Genomic DNA, 23910 nt, shown 5'->3' on the forward strand with positions numbered 1-23910 from the left:
CAGAGATAAAACAGACCAAGCCCTGCGCCTCTGTGAGCCCAGGACAGATGACAAGTGTCACCGTGAGGCCCGTGTTCCCATGGACGTGGCCTGGCTTTCTGGACGTAAGAAGCCGATCTGAACAGTCACTAACAGGAAACACCGGCCACCTGAAAGGACAGGCGAACCAGGGAGGCGTTTTTGCTCTAAGAATCGAGAGGCAAGTAGCATATAAAAATCTAAATCTTCTGGAACTAATGTTCCTTTAGATATGGTTTCTAATTTTAAGCACCAGAGCTTGATTATCGATTGCAATGTGTTTTTAAATGAACAGATTAAAACTTTCTCCATAAAAATGAACTGTCAAGAATTACGGATGCTCTCTGGGAACCGAGGCCCCATCTGACTCCCCGCACTGAGATCTCAGGCTGCAAGAGTCCCCCCCCTCTGAGAGTGGGGACCTGGCTCTGCGCCCAGCCCACCTGGCAGCCGGATGGTGTTACCTACAGCTCTGCTGAAATCAGGAGGGAATGTGTTCATGCTTCCAATCTCCAAATATGGGTCATTTTAAAACCACTGCTCTTACTAAACGCCCAGCCCCAAATGTTCCCAGCTTGGTGTAATAACCACTGCTCTTCCTTTACAGAAGACCGTGGTCGCCTTACTGCAGCCTTTAGGGGAAAGTTCACCCCATCTCCAGTGGTGAAGGTACAACCGTGTATCTCAGATTGGGACTCGAACCTCACCAAAACCCATAGTCTTTTAACCGAGATCACACACCTGGTTTCAGGATTTAACGAAGCTCAGGTTCTTGAAGTCTCATCACAGAAAGCATTCAGTGATAGACAAAGTGATAGGTAACAAGTGGGTTTATTTAGAGAGAAACACACTCCACAGAGTGTGGGCCATCTCAGAAGGTGAGAAAGGCACCAGGGTATGGGGTTGTCAGTTTTTACAGGGGTGGGTCATTTCATAGGCTAATGAGTGGGAGGAGTATTCCGGCTATTTTGGAGAAGGGGCGGGGATTTCCCCAAATTGGGCCACAACCCACTTTTTGACCCTTATGGTCTGGCGTTGGAACTGTCCTGGCGCCTGTGGGTGTGTCATTTAGCTTGCTGATGTGTTACAGTGAGCGTATACTGAGGCTCAAGGTCTAGTGGAAGTCGACTTGTCTGCCATCTTGGACCCATTTGGTTCTAATCAGTTTATGTCATGTCCTTGGGCTATGTCATTCTTTTAAAAGTTGTGCCCTGCCCCTCTCCCTCCTGTTTCAAAGGTAGTGAGTGATACACTCAGGAATATTTGTCCAACATAAGCGTGGTAACAGTGATGACACTCCCACATCTGCTGCCTCTGCTACTCCTGCAACAATGCTGAGACAGGGACACAGATCTGAGGTAGCAGCCATCCCTTGTCCAGCCCCCAGGACACTGCAAAGGGCTGAGAAGCTGCAAAACAAACTAGAAATTAGGTGACCAGGAGACATCATGAACATTGAGGGAAAGCAGAAGAGGGGCTAAGTGACAACAAAAGACACGGAGGTCACCTGGACCCGGTAGGCTGACTCCCAAGTCCATGCTGCCTGCTTTGTGCATCACCCGGCTCACAATGGAACTGCCTGGCACTCTGGGAACTGCCTGGCATGCTGCCTGGCATGCTGGCATGCTCCCAAAGCCCCCCAGACGAGCCCAGGGTGCATGGCGTTGTACTCACTGCTGTGCCTCAGCCTGAGTCACCCAGCTGCACCGTGACCTTTCTCGGTGGGTGTGACTGTGCCTCCAGGTCACGAGCAAACCTGCCCACGGACAAGGAGGGAAGTGAAGTAAGGATGCATTTGGTGATGTTCAGACCTCACTGTCCTGTTGGACCCGCACCTCCTCCCTGCGGCCGTGCCTCGGGGGTGAAAACGGCAGACAGGGACCCCGACCACCCACAGTCCCTGCACCCATGCCCACGGTTATCGGTCTCATGCCCCGGGCGCACAGGCCCAGCAGGTCTTGGGTGGGGCCCATCCTGGAACAGTCCCTGTCAGTCCTCGAGGTACAGAGATTGTCTCTCAGTTAAAGAAAACAGCCTTTTTCCAAGATCTCTCCCTCACTTATCTTTGGTATTTCAGTGATTGACAAACAGACAAAAATATATTTATTTAGGGATTATCTATATTGAAAACTAGACCTGGGACTTTTTTCTCTGTCAACACTGCAGTCATGTCAGCTGTTTGTATAAAAGGAGAGGCACTTTTCCGTTCAATCCGGAATGCTGAAAACTCTCCAGTTTGTATTCAGGGCGACATTTGGTTTTATTGATGGTGTTGGCTGAATAAGTTAAACTCGTACAGCCAGGCAAGGAGAAGGCTGATTGTCTCTTTATTGTAAAGGTTATTATGAGGAGACCAGATATAGAATTTGTTTGTCTTTAGACTTTCCTGCAGAGTCAGAGCCATTCAGATGCGTTCCAGAAGTTTTGCTCAAAGCCAGTGCATGGACAGCCGGAAGCACAGGAACGTCCCCTCTGTAATACTCATCTCATCATTAGAGAAAGGGCTTTGTTATCGATGGGGAATGTCCATTCCCACGCTTCTCATGCCTCCAGAAATGTGCTCCCCTTCAACACTTTTGGACACTTACTCTTTGGGAAAATCACACATTAGATCCCAAGGGCAATTCTCCACTCCTTTCTGAGAGACAGGATGTGACTTACAGAAATGACCACAATTATTTTTTTAAGTGAAGTTATGCAAATCTGATAGACTAAAGTAAACGTTTCATAAAACCAATGACTGTTTAAATTGTAGGACTAAACTGTTTGTATATAAATATTACCTTTTATATTCCACTTGAGTTTTATGTGGGTGAGCACATTACTTTAATGACCCACACTTAACGGAGGGGGAGCCGTTCCTCAATCCTCGCCAGCCAGATGGCTGCCTCTTCTTGCATGAGATTAGAAGATGTTTCTTACTCACCTCAATGCTTCTGAGGCAAATTAATATCGCCAGCTAAATTGCTTGTGTTTTTGGAATAAAATTTAAAGAGAATTTTTTAAGGCAATTGGTGTCACAGGTTCTCAGAGCAGACTGCTCTCTAGGTAGGCCTGCTGGTTTGAGCACTTGGTAATTAATGGAAAGAATTCTGTGTTAATTGACTGCTTCGGGAAAGGGAAATAGAATGACTCCTTATTAATCATGAAAGGAAATGTACGGCATGGAAGCACCACAGTAATTGCTCTAACCGTGGAGAGATGTTAATTAATGAAAAGAATAATGATGTAAGAAATTAACTGCATAATGCTTGTGCTGATGGAGGCTGGATTTTAAGCATGTGGAAACCACAAAATGTTGCCTTAAATAACAGATACACGGAAAGTTGTTCCACTCAAACTTACAGGGAAATGTCTGACGAGGCTCCTGTCACCTTTGCTGGCAGAAGCAAACACTCACCCAGAGCCTCATTTATGTCAAGGACCACGGCCTCGTCCTCTGATCGGGGCTCCTGAAGTCAAATCACCCCCAGAGCCAAACAAGGTCGTTCATGTCACCGCAGCAGGTCCCGCCCACTGCTGAGTTTGACAAAGGGGTGGGGAGGGAGAGTATTTTCCCCTAAACTGCAGTCAATTCAATTTCTGATATTTCCCAGGGAACATAAAGAAAAATTGCAATTCACTTTGGAGACAGAGGGTCTTTTTTATTTTTTATTTTTTTGTGGTACACAGGCCTCTCACTGCCGTGGCCTCTCCCGTCGTGGAGCACAGCCTCCAGACGCGCAGGCCCAGCGGCCATGGCTCACGGGCCCAGCGGCCATGGCTCACGGGCCCAGCTGCTCCGCGGCACGCGGGATCCCCCCGGACCGGGGCACGAACCCGCGTCCCCTGCATCGGCAGGCGGTCTCCCAACCACTGCACCACCAGGGAAGCCCAGAGGGTCATTTTTTAAATCTGACTTTAAGTCCCTGAGAGAATATGTAGCTTCCCCTTCACCCAACAACTCATTTTCCAGGAAAAGGATCCACGTTTATTCACACGCAGACCCACCGACACCCGTCCCCCTGACGGCAGAGAGGGGCTCGGGGTCACCAGGGGTCACGAGGCCAAAGCCATGCCCGGTCCAGTGTGCTGCGAGCCCCAGGCCAGCTCCCCCAACCCCCCACCGCCAGCTGCACGATGCGGACAGTGACGCCTCGGGGACAACGGCGCAGAAAGGCCCCCCGTCCTCCCCCAGGTGAGGCCAGTGAGCCAGGGCGCTGACGCCCCTCTCCCCCCCAGGTGGAACGTGCTGGGGCTGCAGGGTGCGCTGCTCTGCCACTTCATCGAGCCCGTGTACCTGCACAGCATCGTGGTGGGGAGCCTGCACCACACCGGCCACCTCTCCCGGGTCATGAGCCACAGGACCGAGGACATCGGCCAGCTGCCCGCCTCGTACCGGCACAACCGGCCCCTCCTCAGCGGTAAGAACAGGTCCTCAAACGCACACACCCCTCCGTCCACAGGCCCTGAGGCCCCCAGGGCAGGCTCTCCCAGTCTGGCCCGTGGCCATTTAAGACTCAGCGAGCAGAACTGCAGAGATCGGATACTTGAAAGGTCAGCCGGGTGCGGAGCATCTCCGGACGACGTTCCAGAGTGAAGGTGTAACAGGATGAGCCCCTCAGACATCACAGTGTCACTTTCAGGGCAGTGTCTGCGGTGCCCAGAGAAATCCAGGCAAAAAACACACGTGTCCAACAGGGCAGGGGGGACCCAGGGCCATAGGTCGCCCCCACCTGATCCAGGAGCAAATTCCTGAATGTTCCCCCAGCACCAAACCTGGGAGGGGGATGCTGCCCCCAGGCCGCCAGGGCCAGCCTGGGGTCGTGAGGACCAGAAGTCACACAGCCGTGAGCCCCTCTGGCAGCAGCTGACCTCTCAGCTCAGCGGGAGGGGGCATTGGGGAGGTAGCCCCACCCACTGTGACCCCCGTAATTAACCCGGTAATCCACCGCGGCTCCCTCCTGGGCGGTGCCTTGTCTCTGAAGGGGCTGCAAGCCGTGATCTGTGGTGGGGGGCCCTGGGTGGTGGGCATGTGCAGACCCACAGCAATTGGCCAGTCCGGGGCTTAGACCAGATCCCCCGGAAGAGGAGAGAGAAGGTCAAAGAGCCAGTCAACGGTTGTGGTAAGAGTCAGGCCTAAGGGTTACTCCCAGGACCCTAAGGTTGTTCTCAGAAAACCAGGGGCAACGATGGTGCCCACGGGGTGGCGGGAACTCGCGGGGACAGCTCTCAGCCAGGCCAGCCCCCAAGAGAGCACACCTCCCCACTCCCTCAACCCTCCCACGAGCGTCACCAGCCAAGGGCAGCATCACGGACCCCAAAGCTCAGACAGGGCGGAAGAGGATGCTCCCAGTGGGGCTGGGACCACCCAGGGCTCAGTGGCTATGCCCCAGGTTTCTTTACACACCAGAACCTGTTCCTAAAATCTAAGACTCTCTGCCAAATCCAGGGACCACGTCAGATTCCAGGGGCTCCCAGCGTCCAGGGAGGGGACTCAGCAAACTACAGCGAGGCCATGGGAGCAGGGGTCGTGTGCCCATCCAGGACCACTGCCCCACCTTCCCTTCCCGTGACTCGGGCCGACTTGTCGCGGAGGGGGTTCCCTCACCCCCGTCCTCGCCATGAACGGTGCCTTCGGATCTGACCCAAAGCTGTGCCCATGGCTGTGGCGCCCTGCGGCCTGAGCCCGGCAGGTGATGGCCACGTACAGCCTGTGGGTGGTTCTCCTGGGGAGTGGGTGCCCAGAGAGGCCTGATCTGCACGGTGCAGCTACTCACCCTCCACGAGTCCCCCCCAGAGAATGGCTCCACCATTCAGGGAAGGGACCTAACTAAACCAAGCAGCCACCCCCGTCAACGTCAAGATGAGGCACACACCCTGTCACACCAACCACGACAGCTGCTGTCACCTCCATTTATAAATGTGGAAATAGACTCACAGGAATTTAAGTGTGAAGATCCTCTATTTATCAACATGGAGCAAGGATTTGAACCCCGTTTAACCAGAAGGCCAAGTTCTCCCGACACACCCACTGTGACCCGTGGCAATGGCACAATTTCTTAAACACACAAGAATTAACAACACAAACAAGACCAGCTGAAGAGGTGGTGACATCCACCTCGTAGGAGCTGGGAATGGGAGCCTGAGACCCACGCCCGTCTCCAAGGGGCTCAGTCCTGACTCACCATCGTCAGGTGAGGGATGGGAAGGCTTGCCTCAAATTCAATGTCTATGAAACCAGAGTCATTTTCTAAACGGTCAATAATTTCAGTAATTCTGATAAAATATCACTTTGGGCCCGGTTTCAATGTCTTTCTTTCACTTTCCCTTTTCTTCTTTCTCCTGTTCTTTCTTAAAATGTTGAAGATTAATGACTTCCTGTGGTTGAGCAGCAGAAACAGCTCTGCAGTGGCCCCCAAAGACCGAGAATTCCTGGTGTGGAGCTAAAAGCAAATGTTCAGTTCTTGGGTGTCTAAGTTAAATTTAATTTCCATCTATGTTGATGAGTCAGGTGACAACTTTTCCATGTGTCCAGCTCCTTGGGTTGCCACTTGCTTCCCAGCACCAGGCTCTGCTTCCCCGTGAGATGTTGCTGGGGCCCCTGGGCCCACCCACCCAGGGCCCTGAGAGGCCCCATGCTGCCATCCAGTCTGTCCACTGGGGAAAAGGAGGCTGGGAAGGGGCAGAGTGTGGATATGGGAGCAGCTGCTCAGGGGGCTGGATCCAGGGAAGGGATCAGGAGGGGGGGGGTTGGGGGGCTCCAGGCTGAACATCCTGCAGCACTGTGGCCGTGAACACACATGAGACCAAGGTCCTTCTCTGCGTGACCCCAGTGGAAGCCGGGGTTGGGGGTGGAGCCAGCCCGTCAGCTGCGCGGGGAGTCGGGGGGCATGGAGGGCACGTGGCTGAGGCCCCGGGGTCAGTGCCCCTCCTCCCAGGCCACCATCCTGCATGGTTTAGCATCCTCGGCGGACCCAGGACTCAGAAAGACCCACTCCCGGTTTAACGCTCTGCGGTCCTGAAATTCAAACCAGGGCCCAGTTTCCAGTCCCCGCTGGGCTCCAGTCACCCTGCCGGGCCGGCGCCTTACACCTTCAGAGCTCACTTGTTTTCACTCCATTTCGTATCTCGTCAGCCGGACTGTGACCCCGGCGTCTGCCCTGTGGGGAGCGGGCAGGCAGCAGATGCCCCGTAAACGCACGCTCTCAGCTGGCCTTTATGCGGCCCCATCTGTTCACCAGTCCACGCGACGAACATCCAGAGAAAGGGGGAAACGTGGGCAGAGTGTTATTACAGGACAGCCTTGCATTTAAAATCCTTCGAATCCAAGCCCCAGCGATGGCGCTCGGGCCAGCCGTCCACCCCGTCCCACCAGCGTGGGAGCCGTTTCCCGCCCGCCCGGCCAGCAGCGCTCACGCCCGGCGCCCCGTCTCTCCCGGCAGGAGTGAGTCAGGCCGAGGCACGGCAGCCTGGGAAGTCACCCCACTTCAGCGTGAACTGGGTGGTGGGCACGGCGGACGTGGAGGTCATCGACGCCACCACTGGGAAGCGGAGCTGCGGCCGCTCGTCCAGGCTCTGCAAGCACAGGCTCTCGGCCCGGTGGGCGCGGCTCTACGGCAAGGTCAGTGGGGCTGGACATGGGTGGGGCCCAGGGAGCAGCCGCTTGGGCAGAGCCAGGGTGACACGGGACACGCAAACCAGCCCCCGTGTCCCTGCCCGCCCCCTGCCAACCCCAGGTGTGGCCCCTCCTAGTGGGACCCCTGACCTGCAGCAGGGTCTCATGCTGTGGCCCCAGAAATAGGTGGAAAGGGGCTCACTGGTGAACAGCTGTGGCCAGTGCAGCCCGTGAGAAAGTCCATAGAAACTTCAGAGTCCATGTCATTCCAGTCCAGACAGAAGGAAATGGATGCCCAGAAAAGTTAGGTGTTGCCCCAATTAAACGGCTGTGAGCGTCAGGGACGGACTGGCCAGCCAGTAGCCGGTGCCGTCCCCCACCGACCACTTCCCCCGCTCACCACACCCCCCGACCCTGGCGCATGGGTGGTGAAGCCAGGCCGGATCCTGCCCCACTGGACACGGGGGCCAGTCCCAGTCCTCCCGGCGGGCTAGCAGGCAACTCCGCCTGGGACGCTGCCTCATTCCCACGGCCCCCTCGGCCTCACCACCCACGCCGATTTGAGCCCCTAATCCTCCTCGAAAAAGAAAAAAATTATGCACAGCTTGTGCTGTTAATAGCAGACAAGTTCTGTGTTTATTTTTTTTCATTAATCACTCATACTTCTTGTGAAGCAAAGCCTCCCTAATTTCTACTGTTACTCTTTCTTTTTTTGGAATTTTATATGAAATTTTATTTATCAATAGATCAAATTAGAGAGAATAGATATTTTTCTTTGTTACTGAGGCATAATTGACATATGAACAGTGTATATATTTAAGGGGCACCACTGGATATTTTGATACGTTGTGAAATGACCCCAGAATTGCACTAATTGACTCACGCAGCCCCTCCCATCATCCGTGTGGTGAGAGGACTTAACCTGAGATCCACCCTCTTGGCAAACTCCAAGCCCACGTGATGATCTCGCTGCTTTTCTGTTTAAAGGAAGAGAGAAGGAAAAGTGACCGGCAGGCCAGTGCCTGCTTGCCAGGCTTGAGCGGTCCTGCTGGTCGGGGCCCGTTCCCGGCAAGGGCTCACCTGTCCTCTCTCGTTCTGTCCCACAGCTGAGCACACGGATCCCAAGCCACGGAGACACGCCGTCCATGTACTGTGAGGCCAAGCTGGGGGCACGCACCTACCAGGCTGTCAAACAGCAGCTGTTCAGAGCATTCCAGAAGGCCGGCCTGGGCACCTGGGTGAGGAAGCCGCCGGAGCAAGACCAGTTCCTACTAATGCTATGAGGCCCCGGGCCGGCCCTGCGCAGCGGGCGAAGCCGTGTGTGGGTGTGGCGTGCCCTGACGGTGCTGATCTGTGCTGTGCATTCGTTTTCCTTTGGTGTTCAGAAACACACGCGTGTCTGAAGCTCAGATGAGCAACTAGCCTTGCGTTAGGGACATGCTGCTTCTCCGACGGCTGCTCCCAAGATGCCAGGACCGAGATCGCCCACCACACCTGCCTACGCACAAACAGCTCTCGCTCCTCCTTGTGTCCAAGGGAATTTCCATTTGGGCCAGAGGGTCTGAGTGGATGCCTTGAAAAGCAGTGCCGAGGCTTGGCCGGTGAGAACCAACCAGGCCCATCCCCGACGCTTCCCTCCCCGCCACGCACCTCCTGAGCGAGGGGTTCCCACGAGCACAGCGTGTGTGAGACTTCAGGATAAGCCACAAGTGAAGAGAAAAGCCATGGGCTCCTCCCCAAAGAAGCCAGTAAGGATGAGCTATCATGTTCATTCCTATTTTTTTCACTCCACCTCCTTTCAAAATGATTTGAGACACATGATATTAAAGAACCCCTAAAAGAGGACCAGAGAGTGAGACCATTCTTGCAGAGAGCAAAGGAACAGTTTCCAAAGCACCCGGGGGCCAAGATTTAGGGCATGAAGAAACCACCGCTACACGTCCTGGTGACGAGGGTCCCAGATGCGCAGCCCCGGGCCCCACGCCCATGGCTTGACGCAGCTGCTTCCCTGGCAGATGACGACCCGACCACCTGGACAAGGTCTGAGCTGATAGGGTCCCCCCTACCCAGGGAATCAATCAGGAAACCAAGTCCCAGACCAAGTCCTGCCTTTTTAACTGAGTTTTATCAGAAAGCAAGCACAGAAACTCACAGAACTGTCCCCTTAGGCCTGAGGGGCCTCCAGCTCTCTCATCTCGGTTCTCTGATCTCCATCCTGAACAATAAAAAAATTCACTTCAAGCAGCTGCCGAAGTGCAAGAGGCAGAATTCTGCCCCCTTTAGGTTCCCCCGAGCACATGGGGCGTCCGGGGTTGAGTGAGGGGCGGGGTCCTGACCCCCTGTCCACGCAGGAGGGTGGCACCCCCGTGACATCTCGAGTCATCATATGCCTTGAATTGTTTCACCGCCGAGGACTCATTTCTGGCTGCATCATGCCAGTTAACCAGCCTCTCGTTCCTCCATCTAAAAGATCCGCATCTGAGATTCATCGTCCAGAATATAAATAGCAAAGCTCTGTAGCAGCCCAGGCACCTCACTTAACCCAAGAAAGGCAAGTGCAGCATCACAAAGCTCTCATAACAACGGGGCAAAAGCAAAACAAAGTGAGTTGTAGGTATTGTCGCAAGAGAACAAGAAGTAGAGATACTAAGTATGGAGAGAGAAACTTTTCCTGGGATTTAATATAAAGTCAAACTTACTCAAGTTCTTTTATAAGAGAAAACGGACCGGGTATTTGACAACTTCTCCAGCATAAAGTTTCAAGAGAGATGAAAATGGTTTTGCAAATAGATGACTCGTATTAATCTTTCATACAAATTGAGGAAATAAAATCTTAATTCAGTACAAAAGCTAGGATCAAAAGGCCAGTTTATGTTAGTGTCTGATCATTTGACATGGCATCAGGACAAAGCTCAGAGAACCAGAGGCCTCAGGGCTGGTTGTGACTCAGACACTCTGAGCCCCGTCTCTGGAGCCCTGCTCTGAAAGCGGGAGGCACAGTCCAGTCCTGGCTGGAATCTGTGACCAGAAGCTCAGCTCACAGCACTCTGAGCTGTTGCTTGGAGACGTGGTCCATGCTTTGTATGAACGAGCTCCTACTACAGGGAGCAGACAGCAGGGAAGATGTGGGGGAGCCGACCCACAAAGGGGCACAGAGGGCACTGCCCACGGGACCTGGTTCTAGGGGCTTGGAAGGCGCCCACCCACCCACGATGAGCACCCCACAGGGTTCGAGGCACTGGCTCTCCAGAACCACACAGACTTCCTCATGTATAAACATCTGCTCCTGGAGAAAGCCACCCCTAGGGCCCTGGCACCCATTAGCACCGGCGTGGGGACTTGTCTGTCGGGTCAGGAGGGCACTTCTCGGAGGGAGAGATGGATGAGAGAAGAGTCCCTAGGGCAGCAAGAAGTCCACTTCAGGGCCTGAAGCTTTGCCACGAGTGAGTGGGAAACAGAGAGGGAGCTAGGGACGAGGGACCCCGGGCTCCGGGCACAGGCGGGTGGGGACGGGACAGGAGGGCTGGGACGGCCAGAGGCCAGAGGAGAGGACTCCAGGCTCGAACCCGGCACCAGGGTAGCTGGAGGGCTTGGCTCAGGTCAGCCCGAAGCCCAGAGGTGCATCTCCCTTTGCTCCAGGCCCCCAGGAGCACCAGCACCACTTATGCAGGTCCACCTGCATCTTTCGATTAGAAAAATTAGGGGAATTCGAGTCCAGAGGAGCCCGCACACCTCCCCACCTGGGTCTCTGTGAGGAGAACAAACACTTGAGTCACCCTGAAATCAGGACGGAGCCAACAAAAGGGCCCCCCACCTGCCGAACCTGCCTCGACCACCATCCTGTGTCTCCGTGATTCACACTTGCACTGTTCCGTGTTCATATCCACCCTCCCACAATCTGCCCTCCCACTAACATCCAAATAAAGTCGGCAGCACCTCCATCTGCCTCCCAAGCCCACACCACTTCCGATCAGGGAGAAAAATGTAAGCAACGTACAGTTCCCAGCCTGGTCCTCCTGGCAGGACCCAGCCCTAGAGGGTCAGGAGGTCGGTGGCTCCGCTTGTCCCCTCCCAGCACGTGATCCCACAACGTGTGATAGCAAGTTACTGGATTTAGGATTATCTTTGGGTTTTGTTTTTGCTGAGCAAATGATTTGTGGGTCTATTTTGCAGATCTATAACTGTTGTTTCCTTTTTGTTCCTTTCTAAGTCTGTATGTACCCATCTGGCCACTACAGTGTCTGATGTCCGCTGTTCCTCAGAAATGTTGACTTGAGTTGCTTTTCAAGGAAACACAGCTCATATTTTTCCCACATAATTTTTTTCACAGAATTCTGTTCTTATCAATAAAGTTAAATGTTTTCTTTCTTTCTTTCTTTTTTTCTTTGGTATAGTGTTTATCACGTCTGGAGAGCCATAAATAGTAAATACACGGTGTATCAATGCCCAGAATATTTTGATGAAATCCTATTTTTAGATTAAAAATTTCAAGATGTGTCTATAATATCTTGTTTAAAAAAATTTAAAAAGACATTTGAAACTTAAAGTAGACATTTTTAATTTAGAGAAACTTCTATACCCATTTTTCAAGAAGCCATTCTGATGAAATCATCGAATTGGTCCAAAATACAATAAATAGCACTTTCTAATAAGACCAAAGGAAAGTTAGGAAAATCTCTGTTTATGTACCACGATTCGATGGCTGTGACGTCTTTTGGCAGAAGCCTCGTTAACACCCAGCAAAGCCCGGTGAACCCTGGCTGGTTTCCCTACAGCCCTCCCCATCCAGGAGCAGGGACCCACCGCCCCGCGCATGTCGAAAGGCTGTCCCAGCTGAGTCCTTGCGGGGGTCAGGGGTGGGGTGAAATACCGAAAGCTCCGTGATTCAGGAGGGACAGACCCGCGCTCCGAGGCCCCTCCGGGCACAGTGACGGGCACTCGCGGGGAGGGCGGTGGGGACGTCACGGCTGCCAGGTATCCGCCGCTGTCCGCGGTGCTGACTCACCCCCAGCTGCAGCACAGCTGCTTCTGGGAACGCGGGGACACTGCCGGCTCCTGACAAGACTCCCCCACAAATTCTGAATCAGATCAAGTAAAGGATGGCGGGGGGGTGACGGGATGAGGAAGCGGAAACAAGAGACAGAGGAAGCAGCCATCGAGGGACGGCTCTGGAAAACCACAGCGATGGGGCCACTGCCACCACAGCCCCAACCTACCTCTTCTCCCTCTTCTTTCTCGCATTTCCTCTCCCTGCCCTTCCTCCTCCTTTTTTTCTTGGCTGACTCCCCATCCTAAGCCCCTGGCTCCTGGTACAACCAAGCGTTAAGTCTCAGGCCCGTGTCCACCCCTGAGCCCCACTTCACTGACCTGAGGTCAGGTCTTTGCTCAGAACGAAGAGGTCCTGGCGTGTTCCTGTGACTTCTTGTCCAGAGGGACCTACCAGTCCCTTCAGCACCCTGGAGCCTGTCCACCAAAAGGGACACTGATGCCACAGCTCTAGAAATTTAGACCAAAAAATATCACTCCTGCAGCGACATGCAGGCAGCATCAATCCCTGGGGAAGGAAATACCTAGTTCTCAACTCATTTCAGAATCAAAGCTGGAGAGGTGAAATATCCTCTCAAGATAAAGACAAATGATCTGGATTCTAGGGCCTCTTTTTACACAGGCACTAGATTTCTATCACTCTGCCGTGTAAGCATCAGTAAAAAAGGGAGAAAAAAAAAAAAACTTGCCCAACAGTACCCAGTTAATTTTCAGCATTTTTTAAGCAAAATGAACTTAATAAATAGTACTTCTTAAGTGAAGGTATGTACATGAAAAGCATGATTGAATGGCAATATTGTACCAATTGATGTACATTTGTAATATTTGTAAAACAAAAATCCAAAACCTTAAAATATGAATTTACACATGTTAATTTACCTCTAAGTTCTGTAAATTGCACTTCAGTGAAATCTGAGAAGTGAATGTTTCTGTTAAGCGAATAAAAATATCAAGTACAATTGTGCTTTCTTGGGGTGCTGGGCCTTTTTCATCAAGCAGAGTTCTAGGGGTTCAGAGTCCACGGAAGGTCTGCCCCCCATAAGGAAATGGCACAGTCCACTCCAAAACCTTTGTCTCCTTACAATGATTGTGCCTGGGCGCGGATGGCCCAGGTGCTGCCCTTATGGATTTACTGTCAGTGAACTACGGAGAGTATCCCAGGGCCGGGAGTGGAAGATGCCCTCATACCCCGACTCAGCGTCTCAGTCCCTGGGACCTTCCCTCCGTTTTCTCACTGCCGCGTCCTCTTCCCACTGGTGCCCAGGGCCGCCCCTGAGGGGAACCAGGGAAGTTGTAATATTTCAGTGCTTCAAAAAACACTGCACATACTTAAGGTGTTCTGAGCGCTCCCCCCAGATCTGCACATGAAGTGTAGGCATGGCCATCATTTTCCCGCAGCATACTAAGTCAGGTGGCTATCAGGCATGGGAAACACCTAGAGCATCACCCAGCGGTGTTCACAGTCCCAGTTCTACAGGACTCAGCACGGGCTGGACATCCCAGAGTTCAACTGAGTGTCTCCCAACAACATTCTCTGCCCATCCACGGGCTTGCGGAAGGGACTTCACTATTTTGCTTGTCACCCTAGGGCTGGAGCCAAACACGGGGCTGGTGAGCTGCAGTGTGATGGTCGCAGGTGAGCTTTTGTATCATCCGAGTCTGAAATCCTAATACACGTTCCTCCCGGGCAGGCTGGGGAGTTCTTAAAATGTTTTTCTGTCTATATTTATTTCCCATTAAGCACAGCAAGGGTGTGAGATCTCAGGGTGAAGGCGGAGGTGGGGGCAGAGGTAGGGGAGGACGGGGTGTTCTGAAGATTCCTTCATCCTCAGGTTGGGTGGGAGAGGGCTGGGCAGCTCCTCACTTTTCAAGTCTTATGGTCAGTTGCCCAAATAGAGAGGACACTTAGGGCCACACCTACCAGCCAGGGGTCTCCAAATAACAGACCCAATGGGACGTGAACATAGAAAGAGATTAACTTTAAGGAAGTGGCTCGTGAGATTTTGAGGGGAGACTCCCCCTGTAATCAGGTTTCAAGCAGAGGTCTGGAGGCCCACTCTGTCTGGAGGGAAAACGAGCCAAAGGTGAGGAAGGACACGTACAGACTAAAGGGGATGACAAATGGCCCCCTGGTTGCCCAGGACCGGGAATGAGAAAGGCTGGAGGATCGGGGAGGAAGGTGGGTGGGGCTCAGGCTGGAAGCAGAAGGTGACCATCATGGTATCTCAGGTGAGGCCACGAGAGCATCCGCGGCAGGCAGGTGACAGCCTCTCCCTCTGTCCTCTGACACTCTGGGGCCTCACAGAAAAGTTGCCACAGGGGTGCAGATGGAGGCATTGCATGGACCACAGGGTGTGGGTCCTTCCCCCAAGGCTGCTGCAGCCGAAGCTGAGCTGGGTGATCACACCTGCCAGCACGAGACCAGGCGGCACCCAGCAGCAAGTGGATCAGGTCAGGGTCCTTCTTCCCAGAAAGGCGGCCTGATGAGAGCGTTTAGTCGGGACACTGGTGCCACCCAGGCACTGAGTGTCACGTCTCAGACCGAGGGACCCCCCTGACGTCACAGGAGGTAGGACGGTGACTACATGACCCACCACGGACCAGACCACGGAGTGGTGAGGTGGCCTGGAAGGGGAAGCAGTGGGAGGCACCCCCAGGTGGGATGCTATCATTCACGACGTAGTACCAACTATAAACCAACGGAGCCGTGTCCCCATGGCGGGAAAATAGATTCTGGAAACCAAGGGGGAGGAAGTGGACCCACTTCCATGATTCCCTTAGGCACTCGGAGAATTCGCGTTTCTCAAACCGCCACTTGGGAGGATGCTTCAGCCAGGGCTGTGGTAAGAGCCGCACTGTTCCCAAAGCAACAGCTGTTTCTGGGTCACTGCAGGCTCCCCATGAGGTGGACACACAGGAAGCGGGAAACCGACCCTTACTGTCGTGACTATGTGATGGGGCGGGAAGGAGGGCTGTCTGCCTCTTGGGTGTCTGCTGGTCGTGTCCCGGAGAACCGCCCCCGCCCTAGGGGCAGCCACACTGACAGCTGACAATGCAGAGGTCGGACCAAGGCTGACCCTCTGGCCTTGAGTCCCCGCAGGCTGGGGCTGAGCTGGACTCGCCCTTGGAGAGCACACACACACACTCGGCCCACTTTCCTCCGTGACCCAGGCACACAGCTCCCGGCCGCAGGCTCTGCTTCGGCACAGGACAGGGGGTGGGCTGCGCAGAGAAGTGGGTTCAGGAACTCGGTAGCCAAAATGAATAAAAATGTCCACTGCACTTGCTATTTACCTGTGGATAAACCTGAGGACTCGTTTGTTGACATTTGAAAAAGGAAACACTCTTTCTGCATTTGGAATTCGTTCTGCATTTGGATTCTCAGCATAGCAGGAGTCACAGACGGATGAATGATCAATTTTGCTGGGACTCAGACACTCGTGTCTGGAAGAGGCCAGGCAGGGACTCTGGGGACTCTCCTTACCAAGCTTTGCCCCAAACTCTGCTTCAGGCTGAGGAACCGAGTGTCAGTTCCATCCAGCATGACTTCTGACCTTTGCCCCCGTCCCTGGGAGCTCCCAGGGGACAGAGGGGGAAGCAGAAGGGAACTGTAATTGCTATCTTCACTAAAAAGCCTTTGATTTACTCCCTGGGCTGAAGCGGTGAAGCTTTGACACCCGGACGACCAAGCCCGGGATGAAGGGGACACTCTTGAGGCCTCCTGGACATGGCCTGGACGTGGCGGAAGGACCATCTGAGGCAGCCAGCGATGAGCCTTCGCACCTTCACGGTGGAAGCAGCTGGGGGCTCTTGTGAATGTTTGCCTGATGCACCGAGCAGCCTCCCCCCACCCCCAAGATGACTGTGAAGGGGCTGCATCTCCGGAATTAGCGGGGTGGAGCCGGAGCTGAGGACGAAAGCGCATGGTTGGGAATGAGGCTACGTTCCGGCTCCGGGATGTAGTGACCTCTGTCCACCTTGGCTGTAATGCCTGGTTTTCATCTCCTTTCCCACAAGCATCCAAACTGCACGCTATCTCTTTGAAGGAATACGTCGGGCACCTCGTGCAGGGATTTAGTGCTGCCCTCGCCCTGCCAGCCACTAAGCTTCTCCACATAAATCCAAAGACTCAAGTCTCAGAACTGCCGGCTCCTTAGCGAGGACTACTTTGCATTTCAAAGAGAAAAGTCCTCTGGACACTGAAATCTCACTGAAAACAAGGGCTGCTTTGCGGACAGCCTGCCCCCGATGAGGTCCTGCCGCTGACCCACCCAGCAGGGGACCCGGCTGCCCGCCCCGCTCCGGGCGCCGAGGACCCGAGAAGCTCTTTGCACTGATCTCAGCCCATCTGGGCACTTGGCTGAGTTGCTTTTCTTAGTGGGTGGAGGCTGTTTTCACAGAGATTTTGGCATCAGAAAGACCCACATTCACCCCTCAGCTCTGAGCAAGGCAGCTTCTGCATTTGAACCCCAATCCCTCATCTTTCAACAGAATCATACCTGCAGTGAAGGATTGTGATGAGAATTCAATAAGTATGTAAAGGGGAAAGTGCTTACTTTTGGTAATAACTGGTCATAATGACGACAGTTATTCAAGTCAGGAAGGCTTTTCCATGCTTCCCACCATTACTGGGATTTCAGCCGCTCACTGAGAGGGAGTGTCAAAGTGGTCACCCTCTCCAGGTTCTTCAATAAATAATATTTATTGAGACTTGTTATGAGCAAGTCATTGTGCTCTATCCACATACGTGCCACAATCTCTGGTCCCAAGGAGCTGATGCGCTAGTTGGTGGAACCGAACACAAAGCAATTTAAAAAGAAATTAAACGGTGTCAACAACAGTAAGAGTGGTCACCAGGTTGAACATAATTAGCAGCTGGACAGCAGTGCTTTCAATTGAAGCAAGAGGGCCGCAGAGTTGGGTGACCTGGCAAAGCCGGTGCCCGGGGGACTGAATAACCAGGGGGAGGTAAGGGCACCTGGCAGGGATGTGAGGATGGTGTAAAGTCAGAGGCCAAGATCATCCTGGGCAAGGGTCCATCAACAGGAAGGGTCAGGAGGTGAGACCACAGCATTTCTGCAGACAGAAAAGGGAAATGCAAGCCATCCTGCCTCAAGGAGAGATGTCAGAAACCCTGATTTATAAATGCTTGTAGTTTCAGATCAGGAGAACTATTTCAAGAGGCAACCACTGGGAGAAGTGCACAGAGGTTTGGAGAAAACGTCACGGACACTGTAAAGGAACTAGACCTGACATTCACTGCCCTTCTCTCCTGTGTTGTGTACCTGCTGCGGGACCCTGGGACAGGGGTGTGCTGCATTGCTCCTGGACACCCCGCAGCTCAGGGGAGACGCCCACAGAACGGCTGTGCCCAGGCTGCAGGTTGGACCCAGAAATGACTGTAGGGAACAGCCCATGATGCTCAGGTGTGGTCCCCAGAGCTGGGGGAGGGACACTTCCCCAGGGAAATGTGAAAGTCCTTGGAAGCAAGAGAGAACTTCGAGGGGGGGAGGGCTTCTGTGTCTGGCAGCTTCGCGGGGGTACTGCAGGCAGCACAGAGCAGACAGGCTGAGGCAGGGGCAGGAGACATCCCATCTGAGGCAGACGCCACCCACCCTGTCCCCTGGGAGTGACACATGTGGACGTAGTCAGGGAGGAGCTCCGCAGAGCGGGGGCAGGGCTCTGAGCTCGTGCCCGTCAGGACGGGTGTGGGGACCAGGGGCAGCCAGAGGTGCGGTTGCAGCCCGGGAGCCCCAGGGGCCAGGTGGGCAGAAACCCAACCCCAGTGTTGGGTTATTAGCGCCGTCAGCACCAACCCCAGAGCTGAACTGTTGCAGCCAGAACCTCATTCTTCCTCTTCCCATCTGCGGTGAGGCACTGGGAAAGGACCAACCCACCTATAAAACGTGTATGATAATCGCACTACTTCCCTGGTGGTCATGAGGCTCAATGAGCAGCTAATACACAAAGCACTCAGGACAGTGCCCGGGACAGGCTGTGCAGCCAATTCCTGCTTCTGCCTCGCAGACTGGGACGTTAATTGTTGACACCTCGAGCCACAATTTAAGAGGTTTGATTTCCCTGAGGCCATCGTGCTGTAAGACCAGTCCACGCAGGTATGCAGCTTCTGAGCTGAGCCAAACTTTTCTGTCAACCCAGCTCAGGTGCCAGACACACAAGAAGACACCTGCAGATAATTCCAGAGCTCAGTCTTCCAGATACTGCAGAGGAGAAAAAAGTCATCTTTGATACGCCCTTTCTGAACTCCAGACCACAGAATCTATGAGCATAATAAATTAGTTTTGTACACACAAAAACACACTAAATATTCATCTCCACTCTTTTGCTTGGTTTCTGATGGAAAATCTGATGTTAATCTTATCACCGTTCTCTGTAGGTATGGTGTATTTTCTCTGCACCTTTCAAGATTTTGTCTTTGGTGTTCCACAGTTTGAATATGATGTGCTCGAGTGTTGATTTTCTGGCATTTATGCACTTGGTATCCCCTCAGCTTCTTTGATTTGTGGTTTGCTTTCTGTCATTAACTTTGGAAAATTCTCAACTATTATTAAATCTTTTCCTTGTTCCTTTCTCTCTTCTCCTGGTGTTCCCATATGTAGATATCACACCTTTTGTAACTGTCCCACAACCCCTGGATATTGTTCTTTTTTTTCATTTTTTTTCTCTTTGCATTCCTGTTTGGGACATTTCTATTGACCCATACTGAAGCTTTCTCGAGGTCCAGTCTACTGAAAGACTCCTGAAAGGCATTTTTCATGACTGTCTCGGGGGTTTTGATTCTTAGCGTTTCCGCATCTCTGCTTCCACTCCCATCGCTTCTCGCACACTGTTCACCCTTAGCATGTTAATCACCCTTGTTTTAAAGTCCTGGCTGGATAACTCCAGCACCTCTGCCATGTCCAAGTCCACTGCTATTTTACAGGAGCCAGTTATGTGGTGGTCAGGCCGGGAGATGCGAAGTGTTCTGAAGACCTGGGATTAGGTCCATCTTTCAATGCGCCTGGGGCCTTGGGCTGTGACCTTCACAAGGGACAGGAGAGCTAGAGGGGGCTGGGGCCGAGTCATTCTTCCCCACGTCAGACACGGCTCTGGGGAAGCGTCTCCCTTGGCGAGGAGGCGTCTGTGGTGGAGCTAGCTGTGGGCTTATGACCAAAGGTGAGGGAACTTTCCTCTGATATTCACGATGGGAACTTGGAGCTCCTGGAAATCTAACTGGTGAAGTGCAGTGGCCCCTGGGGTCTTTATCTCAAGCCAGCCCACTCTCAGCAGTTCATCAGGTTACCACTTAAGGGCCCAACTCATCCAGCTCCAGAAGCTTCTGCTTCTCGGAAGCTGTGATTCTCTGAATCGCCCATCTGTCTCTCCAGTTTTCGGAGCAGTGGTTTGCCCTCTGACCCTCAGTCCTCTACGAGACCTAAGAAATATCAATGATTTGTTTGTTCACCTTTTATCTTGCTATGTGGGAAGGAGAGACAATCGCCAAGCTCTTTACATGTCAGAGCAGAAACCAGAGTCTCCAGTACAACCACTTTGGAAAACTGCATGGGAGTTTTTTAAAAAGCTAAAAATATTCTAACCATATGGTCCAACCATTACACTCCTAGGTATTTATTTACCCAAGAAAACTGAAAGTATATGTGAATACAAAGACTTACCATAAATGTTCATACCAGCTTTATTTGTAACAGCCAGAAACTGGATGAATAAAGAATGTGACACATTCATACGTGAAATACTACTCAGCAATAAAAAGAATAAATTATTGATACAGGCAATAACACAAAATAATCTCAAAACAATTTTTCTGAATGAAAGGCAAAAACAAGTAAATAAGTACAGACCATGTAACTGCATTTATATAAAATTCTGGGCAATGCAAACCAATCTTCCTTCCCTTCCCTTTCCTTTCCTTTTCTTTTTCCTTTCCTTTCCTTTCCTTTCCTCCCTTCCTATTTATTTATGGCTGCATTAGGCCTTCATTGCTGCACACGGGCTTTCTCTCTAGCTGCGGCGAGCGGGGTCTACTCTTCTTTGCGGTGCACGGGCTTCTCATTGCGGTGACTTCTCTTTGCTGCAGAGCATGGGCTCTAGGCGCGCGGGCTTCAGTGGTCGTGGCACGTGGGCTCAGTAGTTGTGGCGCATGGGCTTAGTTGCTCCGCGGCATGTGGGATCTTTTCCTGGACCAGGGCTCAAACCAGTGTTCCCTGCATTGGCAGGCGGACTCTTAACCACTGTGCCACCAGGGAAGTCCCGCAAACCAATCTTTAGTGACAGGAAGAAGACCAGTGGCTACAGGGATGGGGGTATGGAGGCACAGGAGGCAGGGAATGCACAGGTATGAATAAACCTTTTTGGGTTCTAACTGCACTACGTTGATTGTGGTGGTGATTTCGTGGGAGAATATGTCAAAATATGTTCAGTGTATTTTATACAGAACACAATAAAATCTTTTCTAAAAAAAGGAAAATCAGGTTCATATAATACCAGAGACGGATTAGTTATAGAATATATACAATTAATTTTATCACTGAAAAACAAAATTAAAAGTTCACCAGTAGGGGGCTTCCCTGGTGGCGCAGTGGTTGAGAGTCCGCCTGCCAATGCAGGGGGACACGGGTTTGTGTCCCGGTCCGGGAGGATCCCACATGCCACGGAGCAGCTGGGCCCGTGAGCCATGGCCACTGAGCCTGCGCGTCCGGAGCCTGTGCTCCGCAGCGGGAGAGGCCGCAACAGTGAGGGGCCCGCGTACCGCAAAAAAAAAAAAAAAAAAGTTAACCGGTAGGACATTTTTATTTATTGAGAATCAATTCAGAGCTAGAAGATATTAGTAATGCATATACATTATATTTATAAACTGATTGTATTTCAGCAAATATACCAGAACTTATCCACCTAGCCAAATAAATGCTTCTTTCCCCAAAACACAGACTGTGAGAATAAAAATTCTTATTCTGACACGTGGCACCTGCTCAACACAATTTTTGGACTGTCTCCTAGATTTGAAATTACCTTCAGTCCCCATTTTATGAGAACATAAGAAAACTTTTATTGTTTTACGATCACACCTGGTAAATGAAATCCTTATTACATTTCCCACTTTAAAGCCAGGATTTCCAAAATGTATTTGACAACAACCCAATTTTGACAGCATAACACTCTGCCTTTTGACAATTTCCTTGGTGACGGTTGTTTTTCAAGAACATTATCTTGGAATAAAATTGGCTTTGCGTTTCCTCCCATGGAAGGTACACACTGACTTAAAATCAGACATTTTAGAATAAAACTACATGTTTGTAAGCGAAAAAAGAAAATAGGGTTATGCAATAAGCTTAAGACTGACATAGTCAAAAATATTACTCCAAATTTCCCCATTTTACCAGCATTCACTTGATCCATCTCTGGAATAACACACACTTTCTCTTTAGAATTGTTTACATTACTCTTTTGATTATATGATATTAGATACACTAAAGGAATATTTGTAGAGATACTGAAGTTATAAAGTGTGAAAACTGGAACACACACTTGTGTGTCCACTGTCCAGATCAGGAACTGGACATTGCCAACTCTGGGTCCTTCCTGATCCCACCCTTTCCTCCTACCCCACCCCCTCTCCTGGCCCCGAGACGACCATTTGGAACACTGGGTTTTCATCACATGAAATACTTAGCCATGATCACACGCGTGTGGCTGGGCTGACTCGTGCCTCACAAGGTTTCATACATATCAACAGTTGCACGTAGCTGCATGTGGGTCACTCATCTTCTGTTACATAATATTTTGCTGTGTAGACGTCCCATGATTTGCTTGCCAGTCCCTGTTGATGTGTGTTGGGTTGTCCCGTGTTTGCTGCTACGACCTTGCATATGTCCCCTGGTGCACAAGTGCAAAAGGTTCTCCAGGACGGCAGCTCTCAAACTGCACAGGAGCTTAAACAAACGAAAGCCTGTGTAAAATGCAGCTTCTTAAATCCTAACCCAAGAGATTCTGAGTCAGTGGCTCTGGGGTTGGACCCAGGAATCTTCATTTCAATAGACAGGCAAGGACTCCCGACATGACACTTTAATAAACTGTGTCCCTAACTACACACCGAGTGACTGCACATGTCCAGACCTACAAGAGAGTGCTTCTGATTTGCCATATCCTTTCATATCCAAACCAACAATATTTATGTTTTCTCTCTTGTGACGTACCTATTCACGTCTGCCACCCAGTTCCCCCATTCTCTCCGTTCTGTTGTGCGCTGTCTGGGATGCTAACCCTTTGTGAATTATATGTTGCAACCACTCTGTGGCCTACTGTTTCAGCCTTATAAGGAGTCCTTTAATACACAGATCTTTTCATTTTTCGTGTAGTTGAATGTATCAATCTTTTCTGGTATTGTTAATGCATTTTTAGGTAGCTGTTTAATAAACACAAAGTCATAAAAATGTTCGTTTTTTTTAAATGTTAGTGTTTTGCCTTTAACATATAATGCTGGAATTGATTTTCTTTTGGTGTGAGGTAGGGATCCAAATTCCTTACCTTCTTCCACATGAATAACCAGTAGTACTAAAACCATTAATTAAATAGCCACTTTCTCCTCACTGATCTGTGATTATATGAGCTGAAACATTTCAGGTTTTCATATATGCATGAATCGATTTTGATTTCTTTCTGCTCTACTGGTCAATCCCCCATCCTTGTGTGAACCCCTCCGTGTATTTACTGTAGCCCTGCCAGGCTTGAGGTAATCTTTTTTTTTTTCCTTCTCCTTTCTCACCTCCTCTTTTCTCTTCTTGAGCATCTTAACTCTGGCCTTTGTTCTAATACATTTAGGAACCAGATTGTCCAATTCCTCAAAAAACCCTGGGGTGATTTGGATTGGAATTACATTGAATCTACTTGCCAGTATGAGGAGAACTGACATTTTTACAATATTGACTCTTCCTATCAATGAACATGATGGTCTGTCACTGTATTTGTCTTTTTTAATGTCTATGTTAAAGCTTTAAAATATTCCCATGGATGATTTCAAGCCTCTTTTTATTTTTGTCACATTTTTCCCAATAAGTACCTTATGTTTTTGTCGCTAGCATAAAATGGGAACTTTTCAGATATTGGGTGATATATTTTAATGGTTCTGAAATTTTTAAAACTACAAAAAGAAATATGCTAAAAAGTCACTTTTGCCCAGTTCTTATTTACATTTCCCAGCCCCTTACAGTAACTTTTAATCATTTCTTTTT

General features: G+C 51.2%; 1 protein-coding gene across 1 annotated transcript in view; it reads left to right on the forward strand.

The window, feature by feature from the left end:
* ADARB2 (adenosine deaminase RNA specific B2 (inactive)) overlaps nucleotides 1–9405 on the forward strand; it is a 363438-nt gene extending 354033 nt beyond the window's left edge. Inside the window, exons 8-10 of the mRNA XM_060170687.1 lie at nucleotides 4240–4421; nucleotides 7443–7621; nucleotides 8722–9405. Of these exons, the coding sequence (XP_060026670.1) occupies nucleotides 4240–4421; nucleotides 7443–7621; nucleotides 8722–8898 (538 nt within the window). The 3' untranslated portion in view covers nucleotides 8899–9405. The remainder of the gene's footprint in view (nucleotides 1–4239; nucleotides 4422–7442; nucleotides 7622–8721) is intronic.
* The last annotated feature ends 14505 nt before the right edge of the window (nucleotides 9406–23910 follow it).

This window comes from Lagenorhynchus albirostris, chromosome 1 (assembly GCF_949774975.1).
Source record: "Lagenorhynchus albirostris chromosome 1, mLagAlb1.1, whole genome shotgun sequence".
NCBI lineage: Eukaryota > Metazoa > Chordata > Mammalia > Artiodactyla > Delphinidae > Lagenorhynchus > Lagenorhynchus albirostris.